Source organism: Triturus cristatus, chromosome 6, assembly GCF_964204655.1.
Source record: "Triturus cristatus chromosome 6, aTriCri1.1, whole genome shotgun sequence".
In the NCBI taxonomy this organism is placed as follows: Eukaryota; Metazoa; Chordata; class Amphibia; order Caudata; family Salamandridae; genus Triturus; species Triturus cristatus.
Window position 1 is genome coordinate 209,646,326 of NC_140589.1, and position 21,479 is coordinate 209,667,804.

At 47.2% G+C, this 21,479-nt stretch overlaps 1 protein-coding gene across 2 annotated transcripts in view; it reads left to right on the forward strand.

Moving 5' to 3' along the window:
- ENPP4 (ectonucleotide pyrophosphatase/phosphodiesterase 4) overlaps nucleotides 1–21,479 on the forward strand; it is a 150,005-nt gene that overhangs the window by 22,333 nt on the left and 106,193 nt on the right. The window contains exon 1 of one of the 2 annotated variants that reach the window (XM_085610540.1): nucleotides 2,788–3,003. The exons of the other annotated variant lie outside the window; for it this stretch is intronic. Coding sequence (XP_085466666.1) covers nucleotides 2,970–3,003 — 34 coding nt within the window. The 5' untranslated portion in view covers nucleotides 2,788–2,969. Of the gene's footprint in view, nucleotides 1–2,787; nucleotides 3,004–21,479 lie in introns of those variants that run through there. 2 annotated transcript variants of the gene reach the window in all.

The window sequence follows — 21,479 nt, forward strand, 5'->3', positions numbered from 1 at the left end:
GTTTCCCCACTCTGCGGCCAGTTGAGGAGTCCGGAGGCGGGAGAAGCAGTCAGCGTCTGTACAACGTCCCAGAGCTTTGGTAAGTCCAATGATTTGCCTCCGGTAGAACTTGAGGTTTTGAGCCGTGACCCCCCCGCTCCACCGGAGTAGCCGATGCTTTTGTAGCGCCTCAGGGCGCACTGGTAGGCGGAAGTGGGCGGTGGTGCAGGGCCTCACGGGACTTGTAGTTTCCCCACTCTGCGGCTGGTTGAAGAGTCCGGCGGCGGGAGAAGCAGTCCGCGTCTGTACAGCGTCCCAGAGCTTTGGTGAGTCCAATGATTTGCCTCCGGTAGAACTTGAGGCTTTGAGCCGTGACTCCCCGCTCCACCGGGGTAGCCGATGCTTTTGTAGCGCCTCAGGGCGCACTGGTAGGCGGAAGTGGGCGGTGGTGCAGGGCCTCACGGGACTTGTAGTTTCCCCACTCTGCGGCCGGTTGAGGAGTCCGGCGGCGGGAGAAGCAGTCCGCGTCTGTACAGCGTCCCAGAGCTTTGGTAAGTCCAATGATTTGCCTCCGGTAGAACTTGAGGCTTTGAGCCGTGACCCCCCAATCTAATCATTAAAGCCAACCCCCCCAACCACTGGGGTATGCTTTAAATCCTGTGTTTGTGCTTCTCCAGACCTAACCCTCTTAAAACATATCGCCCAGCGGTATGAATGACATGTAATTCCTACACCTGGTAATCCTCATTAGCTTATGTGACATTCCCTATAGGCTGATTTACATACTTGTATGACTCATTGTCTCTGCATAATGTGTGCGTGATGTAAAGTACTGTGACACCCTACACTACGAGTAGCGCTATACAACAAATAAAATGCATACGAGAGAGGGGCTACAGAGAGATAATGGGCACTGTTGGAGGGTGGCAATGAGGGAATCTGAGGAAAAGGTCATGGGGTGGAGCTACGGAGAGATGAGGGTCACTGGTGGGGGTTGTTTGTGAGGGAGTCTGAGGAGGAGGTCATGGGGGAGGGGCTTTGGAGTGATGAGGGGCACTGGTGGAGGGAGTATGAGGAGGAGATCATGAGGGAGGGGCTATGGAGCGATGAGGGGCACTGGCAGGCGCGCAACACCCATTGGACTCACAGGGCTTCAGCCCCCCCCCCCCCGTCATGTGTGGCAGCCCGGGATGAGTCAGCTTCCCGGCGCATACACAGCCGCACCCGAGCACTTCACATGTCTTTAAAAAGACCATTTGCATTTTAATGAGGCCTCGCTGTTGTTTCACCCCTTCTAAGAGCCCCTGCAGCTCCACTCTGCCTATTGCTAAAAGTTTCAGCCCCCCCCCCCGAAATTTTTTCCTAGCCCCCCCCCCCCCCGAAATTTAGCTCTAGTTGCGCCTCTGGGCACTGGTGAAGGGAGGCAGTGAGGAAATGCGAGGAGGTCATTTGGGGGAGGGGCTTTGGAGCGATGAGGTGCCCTGGTGGAGGGTGGTAGGGAGGGAGTATGAGGGGTAGGTCATGAGGGGAAGAGTCTACGGAGAGATGAAGGGCAGTGTTGGAGGATGGCAATGAGGGAATCCGAGGAGGAGGGCATGAGGAGGAGGTGCTTTGGAGTGATGAGGGGCACTGGTGTCAAGGCTTTCGTTTAGTAATAGGGACTTCCTTAATCTTGAACGCTTTATAATATGCTTAGCATTCAAGCACTTATGTTGAAGCCTGGCTTGCTGGAATTCAAGGGTTTGCAGTTAGGTACAGACATTGCTCTTACTACCTGGCCAGCTGGATTTCGAGGGTTTGCAGTTAGGTCCAAACCTTGGTCTTACTTTCAAATAACTCTCCACATGCTCTGTGTACACACAGAAGCAATCCATTGTATCATGCTGCCTGTTTGCAAGTACATATGATGTAATCAGGGCTTGTAGACTACCTCCAGAAGCGACAAATTGGGCCCGCAGTGGCCCACCCAAATGCGCCCTTGGCCTACCCAAATAAAAATTCCTGAAGCCGGGCCTGGGCTGGAAGCCGACAGTTACTGGTTGGAGAATAAAGCAGCAAACCTTGTACTCGTCTTAACAAATCACAAACTCCCGACACAAGGCCATTAAGTTTACGAGAACTCCTAGTGTTTCATTTAAACCCGGACTGGGGCAATTTAAAAAAATTAATAAAATTAATGAAGATTTATAGAGCGCGAACTCGACACGAAGGTATTGGAGCGCTCTACAAGTACACCGGTTACGTTACACAAGGGGCTCGGGGCGATTTAAGTGATTTGCCCAAAATCACGGGATGTGGAGGCGACCCCGAGGCTCGAACTTTGGTTTCCAACACCAAAGTCGACTGTCTAGCCGTCAGACCACATCTACTGTCATCGCATTATAACTCTTTCCACACAAATGTCAGAAAAGTGGCTAATACCCAAGTATACAAGCCGGGCCTGCGAGTGTCTCGCTCGTGAGAGGACGGCGGCTGCCCCACTTCGACATACTGCTCTATCAGAAGCCGGCGTCGATACACCGGACACACCTTGGATTGATTTCCTCAGAGTGAGTGACACAAACAATCACATGGCTACATGCTGGCCACGCCTTTTAAAATTACCTATTTTTTTAAACACCGCCCACAACCGTTGCACCTGTCTAGCAGAACTTTAGCTTGTAACCAATCGAACGGCGGCTTTTATTTCTTTCGGCTAATATTTAACGAATGGACTAACGCCGTTCTTAATTTACAAGCCAGTCCCCGCCCCTTCGTGTTCTCGTTTGCCAGGAGGCGGGGCCCATCCGTGGACAAGGGATGCCTATTGGTCAGATGGCTTCAGACGTCATTGAAAGTGTTGAGTGTCTTCTAAGGAACTACTAGCTGCCTCGGATGGGCTTTCATTTGCTGTTGTCACTCTATTTTCCAAACTCCTTGTTGGGCTATTAGCCTGCTTCAGCTTTTCCAATGAATGCTGGATCGCCCGACTTTTGCCTTGCAGTGCCCGCATGGTAGGAAAGGACGTACACGTACAGATTGCTGGTACGTAATTTTACCTTTAGTCTATGGGAGCTGGGGTACTTTTGTAAGGAAGTGACGTAGTTTCGCGACCAGTATCTTAATTTTGAAATTAAATGGATCGGTTCCCATGTTATTTCGCTGCAGTGAAAATGGATTGGTTAAAGACAAAAGGGCTTATTTACAAGGCCCTTGCGCCACTTGCGTCATTTTTAACATGGGAAAGGTGACGCAAAAGTGGCGCAAGGGGCTTGTAAACCTGCCCCATAGTTTAAGTGTTGTCTGTCTTTTAAGTTAAGAAAACAAGTGCATTTTCAACTTTTAGAAATCGTACACATCCCTTTAAAGTTTTGTATAGCATCGTTTTCCAGCTACCTATATGATTTGTAAAGTAAAATTGATAATATGCCACAATCTGTAACTATGATCTTCCCGATACTGATTATTGTTTTTTTTTTTTTATTTAAAGAGTTATGCATCCAAATGTAGTGGCCATTATTGTATAGCAACATCTAGACTATATGATACACTCTGGTGCTGTAGCTCTCGCCCCGCCGAGAGCCCGCCTCAATAGTTGAGGCGAAGCATCCAAATGTAGTGGCCATTATTGTATAGCAACATCTAGACTATATGATACACACTAGTGCTTTAGCTCTCTCCCCATCGAGAGCCCGCTTCAATAGTTGTGGCGACTTTGCAAAGTCTGTCTATTTTTTTGCTAGAAAGGCACAACTTAAATAGGGGCTTTGCACTACACAGTTTTGTGGGAGAACCCAATGACAACGTCGTCTATTCTATGGAAACAAAGTTCATTCGAAGTATTCCTTCACTTGAAACATATTCTTGCGTCACATGTTTGTTTAAAATGCTATGGCATTGGATATGCCCACCCAAAACCTTGATAATGCAGTTACTGTGCGTAAATATATTTGCATAGGACGTATCTGGGTAGGAAGCAGGATGCTGAACAACAGGTGGAATCTGTGCGTGCGATTCAAGGTCATTTACAGAGAACCAGATAACAGGGGTACTCCTTTTGCAGACCTGAGGGCGAACTCTTCACATTGTCTCTCGGCTAAGAGCCGATGTCATTGTCACACGGTGAGAGCGCCGGGGGAGGTGGAAACCGCTGCACTGAGTGGGTTTCCAGCTTGTCTTTGGAGGTGCTGCAAGTTCCGGCCCCTCGAACCCAAGACGTAGGTGGCAGATTCACAGAGGTTTTTTTTTTTCCAGATGGAGGAGGGCGCAAAAGTGTTGGGCAGGAACGCCCTCCTCCCCCCGGGCTCTCACACGGTGACTTTTTTATGTTGCAGGTTTCCTATTGAATTAGGTTGGTATTCTAAGCGGGTTAAAAGGCCTACATTCCTGCTGTGCTGCAGCTCCCCCCACTCGTGCACCATGTAAACCGACAACTGGCCTCTTCCGGGTACATCTGTGCATGTTATCAGTGTCCAGGGCTGCGAGACAGACGCTCCACTCGACTGCCCAAGGCTTTCAAGACTTGCCCTGCTTCTCGGGCGGTGCCCAGAGTTGGCAGAGGCGTAGGTAAACAAGAAAAGCTATTTTCATCTGCTCAGTTAGCTTTTAATTATTGTTGCGCAAATAGTGTTCAGGGCTGGAAAAATAAGTCTTGCACGAGTTTATATCTTTAGTTATTTCATATGAGGAATTCTACCCTACATTTTTGCTAACGTAAAATTGACACATTTGACTTACTATGCTGTTTTTAGGTTTAACTGTATTCGGTTCAAATACAGCATCGCACTCCTCCCAACAAAATAAGGTTGGAACCCACCTCTCAAAAATACTACCTCCCAATTTAAAGGAACATTTCCCTTTGCTCCGTAAAGCGCCATGACGGAGGAGGTATAGTGGAGAAACAAGAGGAAACAAGACCACTAGTAATAGCCAGTAACTCGTGTACCCTCTCCAGAGGGCCTGTGCAGTAGAGGGCGGCGAGCCAGCAAATCAACCGGGAGAGAACCGACCAAGAGCTGAGGCGTAGCTCCGAGAGCCCTAACCCAAGCCGAACCAACAGCATCTTTGGTAAATAAATCGTGCAACAAACGACAAGTACAAATAACATAATGACTCTGCAAAGTAAAACAAAATGTCATTTTTAATACACTGAAGCATTTTACTTTAGAACTTAAGATTGTATTACTGCATTGGGTGGCATTTATTAGGATTAATAGTCTAAATACGAACTTAGAAACAATCATGAGGCAAGTCAGTTGTCATATGTGGCCTAGGTCGCTGTTATAAATGGAGCAAAATTAAAGCCTATTAAAACATATGCAAGAGCTGTGTTTGAGCAGTGAACATCCTGAACTGATGTATTTCAAGGATTTTTTTGCAGTTTTATTTAGCACATGCTCGGCCCTAGGGCTCTGGAGTTCTTTACATGGGCACCGATTGCATTACACAAGGTCAGATTCATTTTATTTTTATAGGCACGGGGATATGATTAAGTGATTTCCTCAGAATGACAGGATGCTGAGCCTGACACCGGGACTCAAACCTAGTTCTCCAACTCCAGAGTTGGCAGCCCTGGCTATTAGGACACATCACCACCCGATCCTCCTTCCCTTCCCCCTCCCTACCCGCAACAAGGTTCTCTCAATTTGGTGATGCAGGGAAAAGAGACACAGTGAAATAAGTTAATTACATATGACCAGACAGTTTAGTCAAGCATTGAAGCTGCAATTGATCCCAGGTTTCCTGGTTCCACAATGAAGCCACAAGATGGGTGTATTTTTCTCTTTCCTCCTTTGAATCAAAAGTTAATGTGTTGCATGTAATTCTTGAGAAGCTACATAATGCACTTAAAATAAAAAAATAACCGTTTTAAATATATTGAAACAAAAAGGCTGTGTGGAAAAAGTTGTTTGAGGGGGGTGCAGAAACCATATGCAGTCTTAGCTCAAAGTTTCAAGGGGACCTCGATCTGAGCTAGAGTCAGTCATCTGCTAGGACTTTATTGGCTAGCTCACCTCAACTTTCCAGGGCTCGCTTCACCCAAGGAACTCACAACAAGTCCATGTCCGTCCCCCGCAGTTGCCACCACAAAAGAATGGCACCTCAATCGGAGCACAGATTGCGTGATAAAGCCCTCACAGTCTCGACCTGTGGAAAAAAGTTGCTACTTCAATCAGCGCTTTACTCTCAACTTAACAGGCAAGCAAAGGGATACTGTTAGTCCTTTCAACTTCATCTCCAAGTTGACGCCTAGCAGAGCTTTTTTTTTTTTTTTTTTTTTAGGCCAGTGTGGATGGTTATAAAATGATACTGATCTCCTAGACTGATCTCTTTTCCAGATAACTTTCATGGGGGTCTTATTTTACACACTGTCTCTACCACCAGTCTAGACTGTAGGTTCAGCAGTTCAGCCATAACCTTGACTAAGCACCTCTCGAGATCCTCTGTTAGAAACTCTGCTGAAACTCCCAATATCCGCAGCTGGGGTCCTTTGCACATATTGTCTATATCTGCTGGCACTCCTAATTTCTGCAGGTGGGTTCTTCTGCATTATTTTTCCAGAATCTCAAGTCTTTCATCAAGTTTTTTAAGGCCTCAAACAATATACTCTCCCATTCACTATGCCGAGTCAATTGTTATCAGGGAGAGTTATTTTTAGGACCTACTGCCCTGTTCTGGCGAGAGAGCTTCAGCTGGCAAAGGACAGATGTCTGTTCTTTGAAAAAGTGAATGAGTAATAAATATGCCTTTCCATTTGTTTTTATCTTGTTACATTTGGTGCGTGTTCAAAGATGGAGGTCAAATGTCAGCTTAGATCTTCTTACAAACTGTTGCTTATTTTATCCTGGTGATTCTTGTTTACTTTTCTTTCTCCAACTGCGAAGTTAGAGGGTTTAATAAACTGAACTGCTTGACAATCGTGCTGGGGTATATGGAGAGTGAAATTAAAGGCTGTAGGGTGTGTGGGGGGGGGGGGGGGCACTAGTGTGCCGGCGGCAAGATGGCTGCATCTTAGTGTAGCTCTGCCGGCCGGGTGTATAAATCCGACCACAATCTTTGAAACGGGACGCCATCTAAGTGGGAAAGGAGTGGAGCCCACATTCATAAACTGCCCGGACTGACTGGCCTGCAGAAGTCCGCAACATTCGCTGCTTCAGGAGGCAGAGTGAGTTGTGAACGGCAGGCTGCGAAGCAACATAGCGGCCGCCTGAAAAGATCCGGCCTGCAAAGACCCGGTCGGGATGATGGAGCTGGCCGCACAGGTGCTGGATAAAAGCAGTTGGAGTGGTGAACGCCCGGCAGCCCAACCTGGAGTGAGCTGCCCTAACTGGCAATAAATTTGGCCGCGACCGCATCAGGCGGCGTGAATCGCGATGACCGAATGGCCTACACCGGGGAAGAGACGAGTGCCTGTGTGGCTCTGAAGTGCAGAGGCCGGAGGAATCAAACCACGAACCCGCTATGAGGTTCGAGGGGCTGGGAACGCCTATAGGACCTGGTGGCGGTACAGTAAGAAGGAGGTGACTGGCTTGGTAGGGGGAAACTCAGTCTGGTCACCATCGAGCCTTGAGCAAAGCGGCCCGGGGTTGGGAAGAGCAGGCCCTGGTTAACTGTGCAGGCGGGAGCGGACTGGTGGTGACCGGGAGAGCCCTGCCCCACATCAGTAATATACTGCACGGAGGAATTTTTGAACACTGTGCAGTGGGGGGCCCTGGTGAAATGTGAAGACTGGAGCTGTCGTAGATATTGGGAGCTCCCGGCCTAGTGGCAGTACCCCACAAGCGTAGAAGGCACAGAAGGCCCAGTTACTGGCCCAGGTCAATGCATTGGAACTGAGGCAAGAGGGTGGTGAAAGCAATCAAGACTATATGCTGGTAAGCACACATTAAAAGCTACACATACAGCGTTAGGCACCGTAAACTGTATATTGTGGAGGCCCGGCATATAAAACTGTGGTGCTGGTAAACAAGCGCCTGGAAACACGACCTGCATGCAATAGGGGGAAAACCGAGAAACCGCACGCACAGCTTACTTTCGAGGCGCGGAAACCAGCCAGAGCACCACAGGAAGCGAACTCTGATTCAGAGCTGGAGCCACAAGGGAAAGGCCCTACCACACTGGAAGCAACACTGTTGGCAATGCAAACTAGCCTACAATCAATGGACGAGAAAATTGACGCTTTAAACATACGCATGGACCATCTGGTGGCAACATTTGATAAACTAGGGGCCAGACTGGGAGAAGCTGAACAGCGTATATCCAACACAGAGGATGGCTTGCAATCGGTTACCTCCAAGTGCCTCAACATGGAGAAAGTGTTGGTGGTGAACCAGGCCAAGCACGAGGAACTGGAGGCGCGGTCACGGCGCAATAACCTCCGAGTAACTGGGCTGCCGGAAACGGCGAACACGGCCAAGCTGGAGCTATACATCAAAACTATGCTCTTGGAGGTATTTGGACCTGAACACCTATCTACGATCCTAATTGTCGAACAAGCACACATGTCACTTGCGGCAAGACCTATCCCTGGAACACAGCCATGACAAATAATGGGCAAGTTGCTTAATTATCGAGATTGAGATGCAGTGCTACGTCTTTTAAGGGAAAAACAGACCATCAACTACAAAGGCAATGACATAGCGTTCTTTCCGGACTTCATCGCCATGGTACAGGCGGCGGGAATTCCTGTCAGTAATGAAAAGGCTACAGGCAGCACATCTGCAGTATGCAATGCTCTACCTGGCCCGCCTGCAAATCGAGAATGGGGGCAAGACACCATTTTTTAAATTCCTCAAATGGCAATGGAATATGTTAAGACAATGTCATGTAACTGGCGGGAACCAGCAGGCAAATCTGTAGCGGAGGTCTCTGATGGGGACTATTCAAGTTAAATGAACATTGGGGCGGGCGTATGGGTGGTCTGAGTTGGGAGTGAGATATAGCTGCCTACAGTGAGCTGCAGAGACAAACTGCTACGGAGCCAGGTCAAGCGAAAGGTACTTTATCATGAATGTGGGGATCAGGCATGGACATGGCATGTCACATAGTCAATGCCTGCTTGATGGTACCGTATAACTGTACACAACTGGCCACCTCCCCCCAACTAATGGGAGGGAATTTAGGCACTAGAGACCCTGGTGGGTGTACCCCGACGAACGATGTTGAAAGTTGTTCTCTTTTTGTATAAGGGATTGTTTCAAAGGGATGGCTTTAGCAAGTTTGGGGTGCTGAAGTGGGTGGGGGAGGGTTAATTATTTGCTGTTTGGTGCAAATGCTGTACATGTCAGGCATCATGTTGGCCCTTTCACCGCCCAACCGAGGTCTGGGCAAAGCTCCTTAAAATGGCAGGAACATCTTTATGAAATGTCAAGGAAAGGGGGGCTGAATAGACTATTAATGTGGAATGTTCGAGGTCTTAACAACCCCAAGAAAATAAGGCAAGTGGTGGCATTCTTAGATCGACACAATGTGCAAATAGCACTCCTACAAGAAACGCACCTCACCACGCACACTGATTAGAATGTTGGGAAGAAGTGGGTGGCTGTTAGAGTGGCCTCGTTCTACTCCTCATACTCTAGGGGGGGCTGCTACTAGTTAAGAAAGGGACCCAATTCACTGTAACTCACACTGCACTGTAACTCGCACTGAAACGGATGAACAGGATAGATTCCTCCTGATCCAAGGTTACTTAGGTGCATCAAAGGTGGTACTTGTAAAAACCTATGGCCCTAATTTAGACAACCCTGCCTTGTATAATGAGATATGAAGGCGAGTGAGGGCGCTTCTTCCATCCATGGTGATATGGGGGAGACCTGAATGTATATCTGGATCGATCCATTACAACTGCCTGGCATGGTAAACAATCAGCTGGTATTGTATAGGACTTTATGGAAACAGAGGGATTGGTAGATATTGGAAGCTCTGACATCCTGAGGTGAGGGAGGGGACGTATATATCTTCGGTACACAGTACATGGTCTCCTTAAACTACTGGCTGGTCTCGAGATATGTGCACATGTGTGGTGAGAGTATCGCACTTAGCTCGAACACTGACTGACTACTCTGCGGTGCTACTCGAGCTGGAGGTTCCCACGCACAACAGACCACCTTTTCAGTGGAGGCTACAGCCTACATCATTGCTAGATACTGTCTTTCGGTGCTCAATTGGTACCAGCATCACATATTTTTTTCAGGAAAAAGAGAGATCAGTGCCGGATGCTGGGCTACTGTGCAAAGCCTTTAAAGTTACAATATGAGGGGAGTGAATGGAAATGCAAGCGGGAGTTCTGAAATCATTACAGAATAAATTGCGAGATATAGAAAGTAAATTGCACACTCTAGAACGACCATATGCACAGTGGCCATCAGGTGATATATTAGCGCAGATAAGGGATCTAATATCGGAACATGCGGAAATCACCGAACAAGAAGTGCAGCACAGGTCTAGACAATGGGAGACTTGGAGATATGGGGGTGGGGGGGGGAGAGGGATAGGGCATTCACTCGCCTCTAAGCTGGCGGAGCCAAAGACGCAGGTACACATAGCGGAAATTGTACGCAACGACTCTTCTCCACGGTACACGACACCTGAAATCTTGACAGCTTTTTCAGAGTACTACACCGAACTATATGGGCCCAGGCCAGAAGCACAGGATAGTGACCTATCCAGCTAGCTGGACGATGTAGCTCTAGGATGGTTGTCCCTCGGCCAAAGAGAGTACTCACAGCCCATGACGGTGGAGGAGGTGAAGGATGCAATTTTATAATTGCCAAATGGTAAGGCGGCAGGGGGGCAGATGAGCTGCCGGGTGAATTTTATAACACTTATGCAGATCAACTGGCTCCGTAGCTGCTGAGCATGTAAGCGGCAGCATGCGAAGCGGGTGCCCTACCTCAGACTCTTTGGGAGGCCCTTATAATCACGCTCCTTAAACCAGAAAAGGACATTTAAACCTGTGAGTCTTATAGACCTCTATTTATGATAAATATCGATGCCAAAATCCTGGCAAAATGATCGGCACCCGACTCCATCCTTTAGTGCCCAACTTGGTTCTCCCAGACCAGTCGGGATTGTGGCAGAGAGATCTACGACGCATTACCTACAAACGTTGTTCGCTGTGTTGCATCCGTTAAACCCGGAGTTGAAGGCTGCTGCATTAGTCCTAGATGCCGCCAAAGCGTTTGACTCCACTCACTGGGGGTATATGTTCACAATCTTGCAGCGTATGGGGATGCAGAGTTCATTCTTAAAATGGGTATGCTTGCTTTATACAGACAGCACAGCGAGGATACAGGTAAACAAATTAATCTTGGAGGAGATAAAGATATGTAGGGGCACTAGACAGGGGTGTCCTCTATCTCTGATGCTGTTTTCCCTGATTCTCGACCCACTGGCTTGTAAAATTTGGCAGAGACATACACTCGCTGCGCTAAGGTTCTGTCAGCGTCCTCTTGCCATCTCACTGTATGCAGATGAAATGCTCTTGTATGTTGGACAGCCAGAGGTAAATCTCGATCCTGTAATAAGGGAATATGTATGGTTTGAGAGGCACTCCGGTTTAAAGATTAATTGGGATAAATCTACAGTATTTCCCCACACACAGTGCACTGTTCCATTTGAACTGGGGTTCCCATTGGTGTGGACAGCTGACCCGGTGAAGTACTTGGGTATATGGGTGCACAGGTTTCTTGAAGTCATGATCTGTTTGAATTATGGAAAGGTCATATCAAAACTAACTGATTAGGTCGCTAGGTGGATCCGCCTCCCACTGTCACTGGCGGACCGTATTGCGATCCTGAAAATGACAGTACTTCCGAAGATGTATTTATTTGTGAATGTTCCAGTAACACTACCCATGGCTGTATTTAAGTCTCTCAAAACATGCATGCTGACATTAGTGTGGGTGGGTAAACAGCCCTGATGCAGTTGGGACACAATGACCAAACCATATGAAAGGGGAGGATTTGGCGCACCGGACATGAAAGTATATTACTTATGTACACAGGCACAATTTGCGCATTATTGGCACTTCCCCCAATGTTATCTGGTGGTAGAAACAGAAGATGCCCATCCGATCCCACTCACCACTACGGTACTGCCCAGTATGCTAGAAATCCTGAGAACAGAGATTAACACAATAGCAAGCACCTCCAGGGCGTGGAACGGTCTGCGTGATCGGGTAGACAGAAAATATATATGTGCATCGGCCATGCCCCTGGCGGTGCACCCCCATATCTCAGTTACACACGAAGCCAAAGCATTAGAAATCTTGAGGAACGCTAGGATAACCACGCTCGGGATTGTTAGAAATGAGGTTCTCTAGTTGGCAATGGTTTGCACCTTGTCTAAGTAGGGACCCTTCCTTCTAGTCAAGATAAGGGAGTTACACTCCTAAAATGACCCCTGCTCACCCCCTCGGTTGCTTAGCACGAGCAGTCAGGCTTATCTTAGAGTCAGTGTGCAAAGCATTTGCACATAACCAACAGTAATACAGTGTAAGCACTATAAAAGGACACCACACCAGTTTAGAAAAATATCCAATATTTTTATATACTTAAGACAAGACCAAAAACGATAAAAATCCACAATACAGTACTTAGAAACCTACAGTTATCAAAATAACCTTGAAAAACAGTTCCTTGAAGTCGATACCTTCCTCTGGGGCTATCGCGGCGTTGTGAACAAACAAATCCAAATAGTTCTGGCTGACCGCGGGGCCGCGGGCAAGCTACGGTGTCGGGAAGACCCGCAAAACAGTACCTTTAGAAATGGAGGGTGCCGGTGACCTCTCGTTGAGCTTCCGAAAGCACTGCGTCCGCAGGCATCTGTTTCAGAGGTCGGTGCAGGAGTCGTCGGGCCCTTGAAGTCACACGCGTTTAAGATCAAACTCCTCGCGGTTGAATTTACGAGCGTTGACATCGGTAGGCGTTGGGTGCTGTGGTGCGATGCCCTCAGGTCGCAGTGCAAGCAGCGGCTCGGTGGCAGCGTCGGATGGCGTCGTCGGTGAGACCAGGGTCGTGGTGCGAAGTGATGCGGTGCTCGTCGCAGTGCTGGCAGGTCACGGTGCAAACAGCGGCGTCGTTGCTGAAGCTCTGTCATCGGCTGAAGAACTGGAATCCATGGCGGCGGCGGGTCAAGGTTGCGGTGCGGGATGAGGGCGGTGCGTTATGTAACTTTACAAGCGGTGCCCTCGAACCATGGTGCAAGCAGTGGCGTTGATCTTGGCGCAGAGCGTCCTTGTCGAGGATACCAAGGCGGCTTCGTGAAGCGAGGCGATGCGAATTGCGGTGCCCACAGGTCGCGGTGCGAGCAGCGGCTCAGTGGCGGCATCAGCAGCCGGCGTCGGTGAGTCCAGGGTCGCGTTGCAGCGGTGCCCTCTGCTGAGTCTGCAGGACATGTAGTCGGCAGTGGCATCGTAGACGGCGTCGGGTTGCATTTTCTTCCGTTGCAGCACAAAAAAACAGTCTCCAGTGCTGAGAGCAGAAGAACTGGAGACCTGAGACTTCTTGGCTCTACCTCAAGCCAGCCCTTGGAGAAACTCACAAAAATAGATTGCAGACAGCTCAGTCCAGTCCTTTCACTACCCAAGCCAGAAGCAGCCACTGCAGGCCAACACAGCAAAGCACTTAGCAAAGTGGTAGTTCCTCCTCACAGCTTTTCCAGCTCTTCTTCTTGGCAGTCTTCTTGGTCCAAAAGAGTTCTAACGTTCTGGAGTAGGGGCCCCAATATGTATACCACCAAACCCTTTGTTCTCTGAAGGCAGAGAATGTTTGTACCCAGCCCAAACCAGTTCTGTTCTCTCTAGTGCAGCTTCCTGGCAGGAGGTGGAGACAGCATTGACCAAGGCAGACGGCCCATTCAGGTGCAAGGAAAATCTCCTCCCACCACTCTAAATGCAGACTGGGCCTGTTCAGGTGCTAGTGACAACTCCTCCCACTACTCTGAATGTAGCCCAGGTCTGTCCAGCCCTGACTCACTCAGGAATGTCAGGACACACATCAATTCCCCGGTGGCCGAAGGAATGCACCTCCCCCAACTCCTGTCACTTTCAAGCCAGACAGTCAATAAACATCCTAGCAGATGCACACAGGATGGCTAATGAAGAAAATACCTACTTTCTAAAAGTGGTATTTTCAAACACAGAATGCAAAAATCACCTTTACTAAAAGATGCTTCTTTAGATTCTGAGTTCATGCGTACTAAACGTCATTTTCCAATCTGGTCCCCATGGGAAGCTATATTTATAAGATGTTATAAATTAACTCCCATATTTTCCTAAGGGTCAGATAGCCTTTCAATAGTGAAAAACGAAATTGGAACTAGTTCACTATCTGGTCATGCCACATACACCAGGGCATGTCCTATCTTTCACATACACTGCACCCTGCCCACAGGGGTACCTTGGGCCTACCTTAGGGGTGACAGACCGGTAAGAAAAGGGAAGGTTAGGGCCTGGCAAGTGGGTACACTTGCCAAGTCGACATGGCAGTTACAAACTGCTTGCAGACTCTGTAGTGGCAGGTCTGAGTTACCTTTTCAGGGCTACTCATGTGGGTGGCACAATCAGTGCTGCAGGCCCACTAGTAGCATTTGACTTACAGGACCTGGCACGTTCAGTGTGCTTTACTAGGGACTGACCAGTAAATCAAATATGCCAATCGTGGAAACACCAATCCATAACACAATTTACACAGACAGCATATGCACTTTAGCACTGATCAGCAGTGGTAAAGTGCCCAGAGTCCTAAAACCAACAACAGCAGGTCAGGAAAAATAGGAGGAAGAAGCAAAAAGTTTGAGGATAACCCTGCAAAAAGGGCCATTTCCAACAGGGAGCTATACAAGGATGGGAAATTTGTGACACGGGATGCACTTACGACAACACAGCCTGAGACGGCGATGCTAGGGTTAGTTTACATCAGGCTACACGCAGCTATGCGCGCAATATACCCTGAATTCCCCAGTGAACCACAGACATTAAGAGCCCTGCAAATGCTCCTGACTACTACAGAGAAGAAGGGGTTAATAACCAGATTATATAACCAACCGTACAGGAGAACCCGGAGGTTAGCTTGGCCGCCCTAGTCAGATAGAATGGGGTCCTGGAAACCCCTTTGTCTTGGGAGGACTGGGGGTACTGCTGCGCGATTACAGGAAGGCTCACAGCAAACTGTAATCTCAGAATAATTCACTTCAATTTTATTCAGCAATTGTACTACACGCCAGCGCGCCTTCACAGATATGGGTTAAGGGAGAACTGTAAATGTGTGAGATGTGGGGTGGAGGTGGCTGACTTCCTGCACCTCTCCTTGAAGCTGTAAGCTTATAACTGAATACTGGGGCCGAGTAGTACGAGCTGTTTCGCAGATGGTAATGGAGGAAGTGCAATGTACTCCACAAGTGTGTCTGTTTGGGCTTGTCAAATCACTAAAACCATGCAATCGTACATTGGTGGCTGTTACTATGTTATTAGCAAAAAGGTTTATAGCGATCAAGTGGGGAGGGACAGGTGCACCTACAGTGAAGGGTTGGTTAAGGGTCGTTGTATACTGCACAGAACAATTAAATAACAATGCAGAGGAATTGCTTGTTTCATCCAGATATAAGGATATATGGGTCCCACTTACGGCTTAACAACTAACATGAGCTGCTCAGTCTATTCAAACTAAACAGATAACTAATGAGAATCGTGAGATTGAATGGTGAAACTAAAAATAGAAACCTAAGAGATTAGATAGTTTGCTCATAAATCGGTAAGATTATAGAGTCCATCAGCCCACCCTTATTGGCGGAGCTTCGTCATCTGGGCCTATAGGAGAGCAGGATCGCCGGCAACAGTCTTGAGCCGCCAGGCCCTGCTGGGCACCTGACCCTGATACTCCTGAAGAAACTCTTACCCAGATGTATGTTCCAACTATGTGAACTCCAAAAAATGTGCAGTGCTCTAGTGCATGTGCTAATTAAAAATGACTACTGGGGCAAAAAAATCTATATTTATTGTAAGTTTGTCCAAGTGTCATGTCTAAAATAACCTAATAGTCTTGAAATATATAGACTAATTCCTAGCTAAATACCATTGTGGTCGACATGTTTCAGCCGGATGGGTCACTCGACCCGGCTTTCTTCAGGACCTCAACAAGAATAAAAATAAAATTAGCTACTGCAACGTAAACGCAAATCGTGCAAGTGTATATATGACCGTTCTTAAAACAAATAATAATATATGTGCTGGTCCGACCAGTCCGTGGCTAAGGCCACCCTACCAGATGAACGGACCCAGTATGTGGAAGGTAAGAATCACCTCTTCTTTCCTAAAAAAGATAAGAGTCAGACTATCACAACCAAAAGAGCTGAAAAAATCACTATCTCAAAGAATAGAAGACTATTAGGTTATTTTAGACATGACACTTGGACAAACTTACAATAAATATAGATTTTTTTGCCCCAGTAGTCATTTTTAATTAGCACATGCACTAGAGCACTGCACATTTTTTGGAGTTCACATAGTTGGAGCATACATCTGGGTAAGAGTTTCTTCAGGAGTATCAGGGTCAGGTGCCCAGCAGGGCCTGGCGGCTCAAGACTGTGGCCGGCGATCCTGTTCTCCTATAGGCCCAGATGACGAAGCTCCGCCAATAAGGGTGGGCTGATGGACTCTATAATCTTACCGATTTATGAGCAAACTATCTGATCTCTTAGGTTTCTATTTTTAGTTTCACCATTCAATCTCACGATTCTCATTAGTTATCTGTTTAGTTTGAATAGACTGAGCATCTCATGTTAGTTGTTAAGTCTTTGAATGGGGATTGGAGATTGCTCAGTCGTTAATTATTTTCCCTATGACCCTTATGTACATATGTTTGTTGGCCCCACTTACGGCTATCTATTGGAACACTCGGATATGATATAAATGTAAAAAGTAGGAGTTGATGGCCTGCCTGATAGGCAAGAAGGATGTACTGCTGTTGTGCGGGGAGGGGAGAGGCTGCTGTAAGGATGCAATTGTCTATCCTAAAATGGTACCGTACTTCATGAATTGAAACCTCTTGGAGGTTGTATTTGTATGCATCGTTTTGGGGTTAGTTTGGTTACTGACACTGTATATTCTACATGCGAAAATCTCAATAAAGATTTTTTTTTTAAAGGCTGTTAGATGTCGGTTTTTTCTAGAACACAACATATAAATAGCTGGTAAATTAACTGGCAAACATTTTAAAATATATTGGCTGTCACGAAGGCAGACCTTTTCATCATTCTGAAGTGTGATGGAAGCAAAGGTTTTATAGGATCAAAGTAAATCAGAACACTTTTTATATGATGTGCAAATGATAAATATTTGGTGAATCATGATTACCAATCAATAGCATTTGTACACTATGTAGTTTTATCAGTAAAATGTGATGTCAGTAAATGACTGTGCACTACCACATCATGCTTTAGTAAAAGATCTAATAAAATTGAGTTATTAAACTTGATCTGAAAAACATTCCAGCCTCTGACCATATAACAATATTGTTAGTGAATTGAAAGGCAAGTCGGAGTCGTGTGTACCCTATATGTGAACTAGATTCTTATTCTACATCGAACAAAAGTTTTGTCTAATAAATCAAAAAGATATGCTTATCTCACATATTTGAAGGTGCTTCCATATGGTATAATGCGACATAAAATAATGTGTATTTGTAAAGTGCACGTTCACCCAGAAGGGTATCTTGGTGCTGAATAACAGATATTTATTCTTCCTCAACTCAATGGAACTCATTCTATCGACCGTAGGAGGATGTAAGGCTGCGTGGACCTGCCGGATTTGATTCTGTGACCATGAGGTCAAACACAGGCTCCTACAGTGAACGCGTTAGTCTGCTAAGCCACCACACCCGGCTGTAGAAAAGGGCGACTTGGCACAATAAAAATATTTGACTAGGGTCACACAATAGGAGACCAGCTTATGGGTCAACAGCATTACAGCTAGGTCGAGTACATTATTCAAGTCACTAGACCTACAGGTCTGGTAACATTTCTATGATTGTTCGAGGTCTGTGTATTGTGTTGTGGCGTCAACCACATTCATCTTGAAAGAATGCAGTTCTTTTATCTCCGCTGAAATCGCAGTTGACTCTCTAGTGCCTTTGCTTTGCCTTCAATGGCCTTCAGTGTTATTTTTTTGCAGCAATGTTTGCACACAAAGTATTTATAGAATACAAAAGCGTACTTCTCCACTCCCACAGCACCCTCCCCCTTTGTGTCACTCCACATGGCCCAAAAACGTTTCTTCATCCTTTTTCTTCCACATCATGTTAAAGCCAAGTGGTTTTAATACGGATCAAACAAGCTGAAAAAGTCAGGCCAGATCCTGCAGTATAGAACTTCACACTGTGTGCAGTGCTGATGTGGTACTGGAAGCCACAGATGCAGGATCAATGGGGACATCTACAGAGTAGGAACTCGAGCGAGCCATGAGCCTCAGGATCCCCCTTTCCCCTCTTGTTGGAGAAGTCATAACCTGCCTATATGGAAAGCCATGGCCATTTGACACATTTGCTGACCTGACTTGACTGCAGTTCTGGTTATGTCGCACTAACACTGTACTGCTGCAAATTTGGGCCGTCTGCCCACCATGTATCCGAATTTTCCTCAGTTGAACTCTCTCCCACACCAACTCTCACTCCATTGCCAGCCACAGCAGAAGCATCGTTTTCAGCTCAAAGACTGGGAGCTGATCAGGCACTCCATTCTGATCAGGCACTCCATTCTATTCTACTCCAGACAAAGCTTACGGTCACACTGTGTTGAGGTAATCCATACTGTTTAAGTGTTCTACAGAGCTGGGAAGCGTTACAACAAACAAATGATGGACGGAATGCTGACAATGCATACATTCTCCCCCAGTCAAGAGATCTGGGTTAAATCCATCGTTCTTTTGCCCACTACACCACCCCAGTTTAGACATGGCCATATGCAAATCAGTCTTGACCCTGTGCCTCATGGGAACAGTCCAGCCCGAACTGCCAAGCCATGTCTTCCCTGGACCGGAATCAAGCATCCTAGGACCGGTTTCTGGCTATCAGCCGTCATCAGCCAGGATAGCTGGCACAGGGTCAAGACTGATTTGCATATGGCTGGGTTCAAACTGGAATGGCATGGTGAGCAAAAAAACGATGGATTTAGGCCCAGATCTCTGTACTGGGGTGAATGTATGACATTGTTCTGCATTCTGTCCATCAATTGTTGTTTTTGCATTTGTCACCCCGAGTGGGAAGGGTATGCTCAGACGTGAGTCCCTTGCTCTCCATGCCACTGGAATCAAGCTATCCTGGCTGACGAGGGCTGAAAGCCCGAAACCGGTCCTAGGATGCTTGTTTCCAGTCCAGGGAGGACCTGGCTTGGCAGTTCGGGCTGGACTGTTCCCATGGGGCACAGGATCAAGACTGATTTGCATATGGCTGGGTTCAAACTGGAATGGCATGGTGAGCAAAAAAACGATGGATTTAGGCCCAGATCTCTGTACTGGGGTGAATGTATGACATTGTTCTGCATTCTGTCCATCAATTGTTGTTTTTGCATTTGTCACCCCGAGTGGGAAGGGTATGCTCAGACGTGAGTCCCTTGCTCTCCATGCCACTGGAATCAAGCTATCCTGGCTGACGAGGGCTGAAAGCCCGAAACCGGTCCTAGGATGCTTGTTTCCAGTCCAGGGAGGACCTGGCTTGGCAGTTCGGGCTGGACTGTTCCCATGGGGCACAGGGTCAAGACTGATTTGCATATGGCTGGGTTCAAACTGGAATGGCATGGTGAGCAAAAAAACGATGGATTTAGGCCCAGATCTCTGTACTGGGGTGAATGTATGACATTGTTCTGCATTCTGTCCATCAATTGTTGTTTTTGCATTTGTCACCCCGAGTGGGAAGGGTATGGTCAGACGTGAGTCCCTTGCTCTCCATGCCACTGGAATCAAGCTATCCTGGCTGACGAGGGCTGAAAGCCCGAAACCGGTCCTAGGATGCTTGTTTCCAGTCCAGGGAGGACCTGGCTTGGCAGTTCGGGCTGGACTGTTCCCATGGGGCACAGGGTCAAGACTGATTTGCATATGGCTGGGTTCAAACTGGAATGGCATGGTGAGCAAAAAAACGATGGATTTAGGCCCAGATCTCTGTACTGGGGTGAATGTATGACATTGTTCTGCATTCTGTCCATCAATTGTTGTTTTTACAGAGCTGGGAAGCAACATACCATACAAAAGCCAGCTTCAAGGGCCCATTGAACGAGATGGAGAACCTCCGCCTCTTTCATGGGTACTGTTTTCCCTCGTTTACCTTCATATTAACATATTATGTGTATTTGTAAAGCGCACGTTCACCCAGAGGTCTCTTGGCGCTGATTAACAGCTGTTTATTGTTACCCAACTCAATGGTACTCATTTTATCGACCTCAGATGGATGAAAGGCTGAGTGGACCCGCCGGGATTTGAACCTGTGACCATGAGGTCGAACACAGGCCCCAGCAATGGACACATTAGTCCACTGAGCCACCAGACTCAGTTGAGCTCCTAGACTGGTGGAGGGGAAGTAGGTGCGGTCTGCCCTAGACTGGCTGCTCGCCTTTTCTGTTCCAGTGGTGGTGAAAGCAACATGAACACTGAGCTAGCTGAGTGGGACTTTCTACATAGCTGGTGGACAGTCGAACCAGAATCTGGACTGCTGAGGAGATGGCGCTACTGTATTCTGAGCCATAGGTCCCAGTCCAGGACCATAGCAAACAAAGGGGTTGCACTTCATGGGCCCTGCAAGTCATACTGCCTCCCGCCTGCTCTCACTTGGAGCCCATCTCTTTCTCTCCCACTCCCCTGGTCCCTGGATGGCAACTGGCATCCTTAGTAGGAGCAGCTGCAATTCAAAGGCACCTTTGGTGTTGAAGAAGGGTTATCACCCGACACTCAAGATATATTGTCTAAGGCAACAAGTAATGTTTATTTTGCCCACTGGGCAAGTAGGTCCAACGCCCTGTTAATTTACAGAACCAAAGCATGGATCTATGAAGGTTTATTTTTAAGTAAGATACTATTTGTATCCATATATATAAGATATTCTGTCTATTACATGTGGTTCATTAACCTCTTCTGTGCCCATGACGAGATAGTCTCGTCATGGAGCACGGTTGCGCTGTGCCCATGACGAGACTATCTCGTCATGAACCCCACCCACTAATACAACGCCCGGCACAGGAGGGGGAAGGGGCGTGGCACTTAAGGGGTTAATGCAAAGCCTTTACTATTGGAGTGAGTGCTCTGAGGAAAATGCTGTGAGCTCAGCTTTCATTACCGATAGTGGCTCCTGTATAAAAGCGTGAACCCATATTTCCAAAGTTTAACAGCTAAGTTCTACTTATAATACTCCCTGATTATATGCAAGTACATGCAAGAGCCTGAAAGCAAAATTGGCTATTGTTTACTTTCAAAATAAAATTACACAAAAATGTACAACTTATGAAAACATTTTGCTAAATTATTGAGCATTTTTAGATTC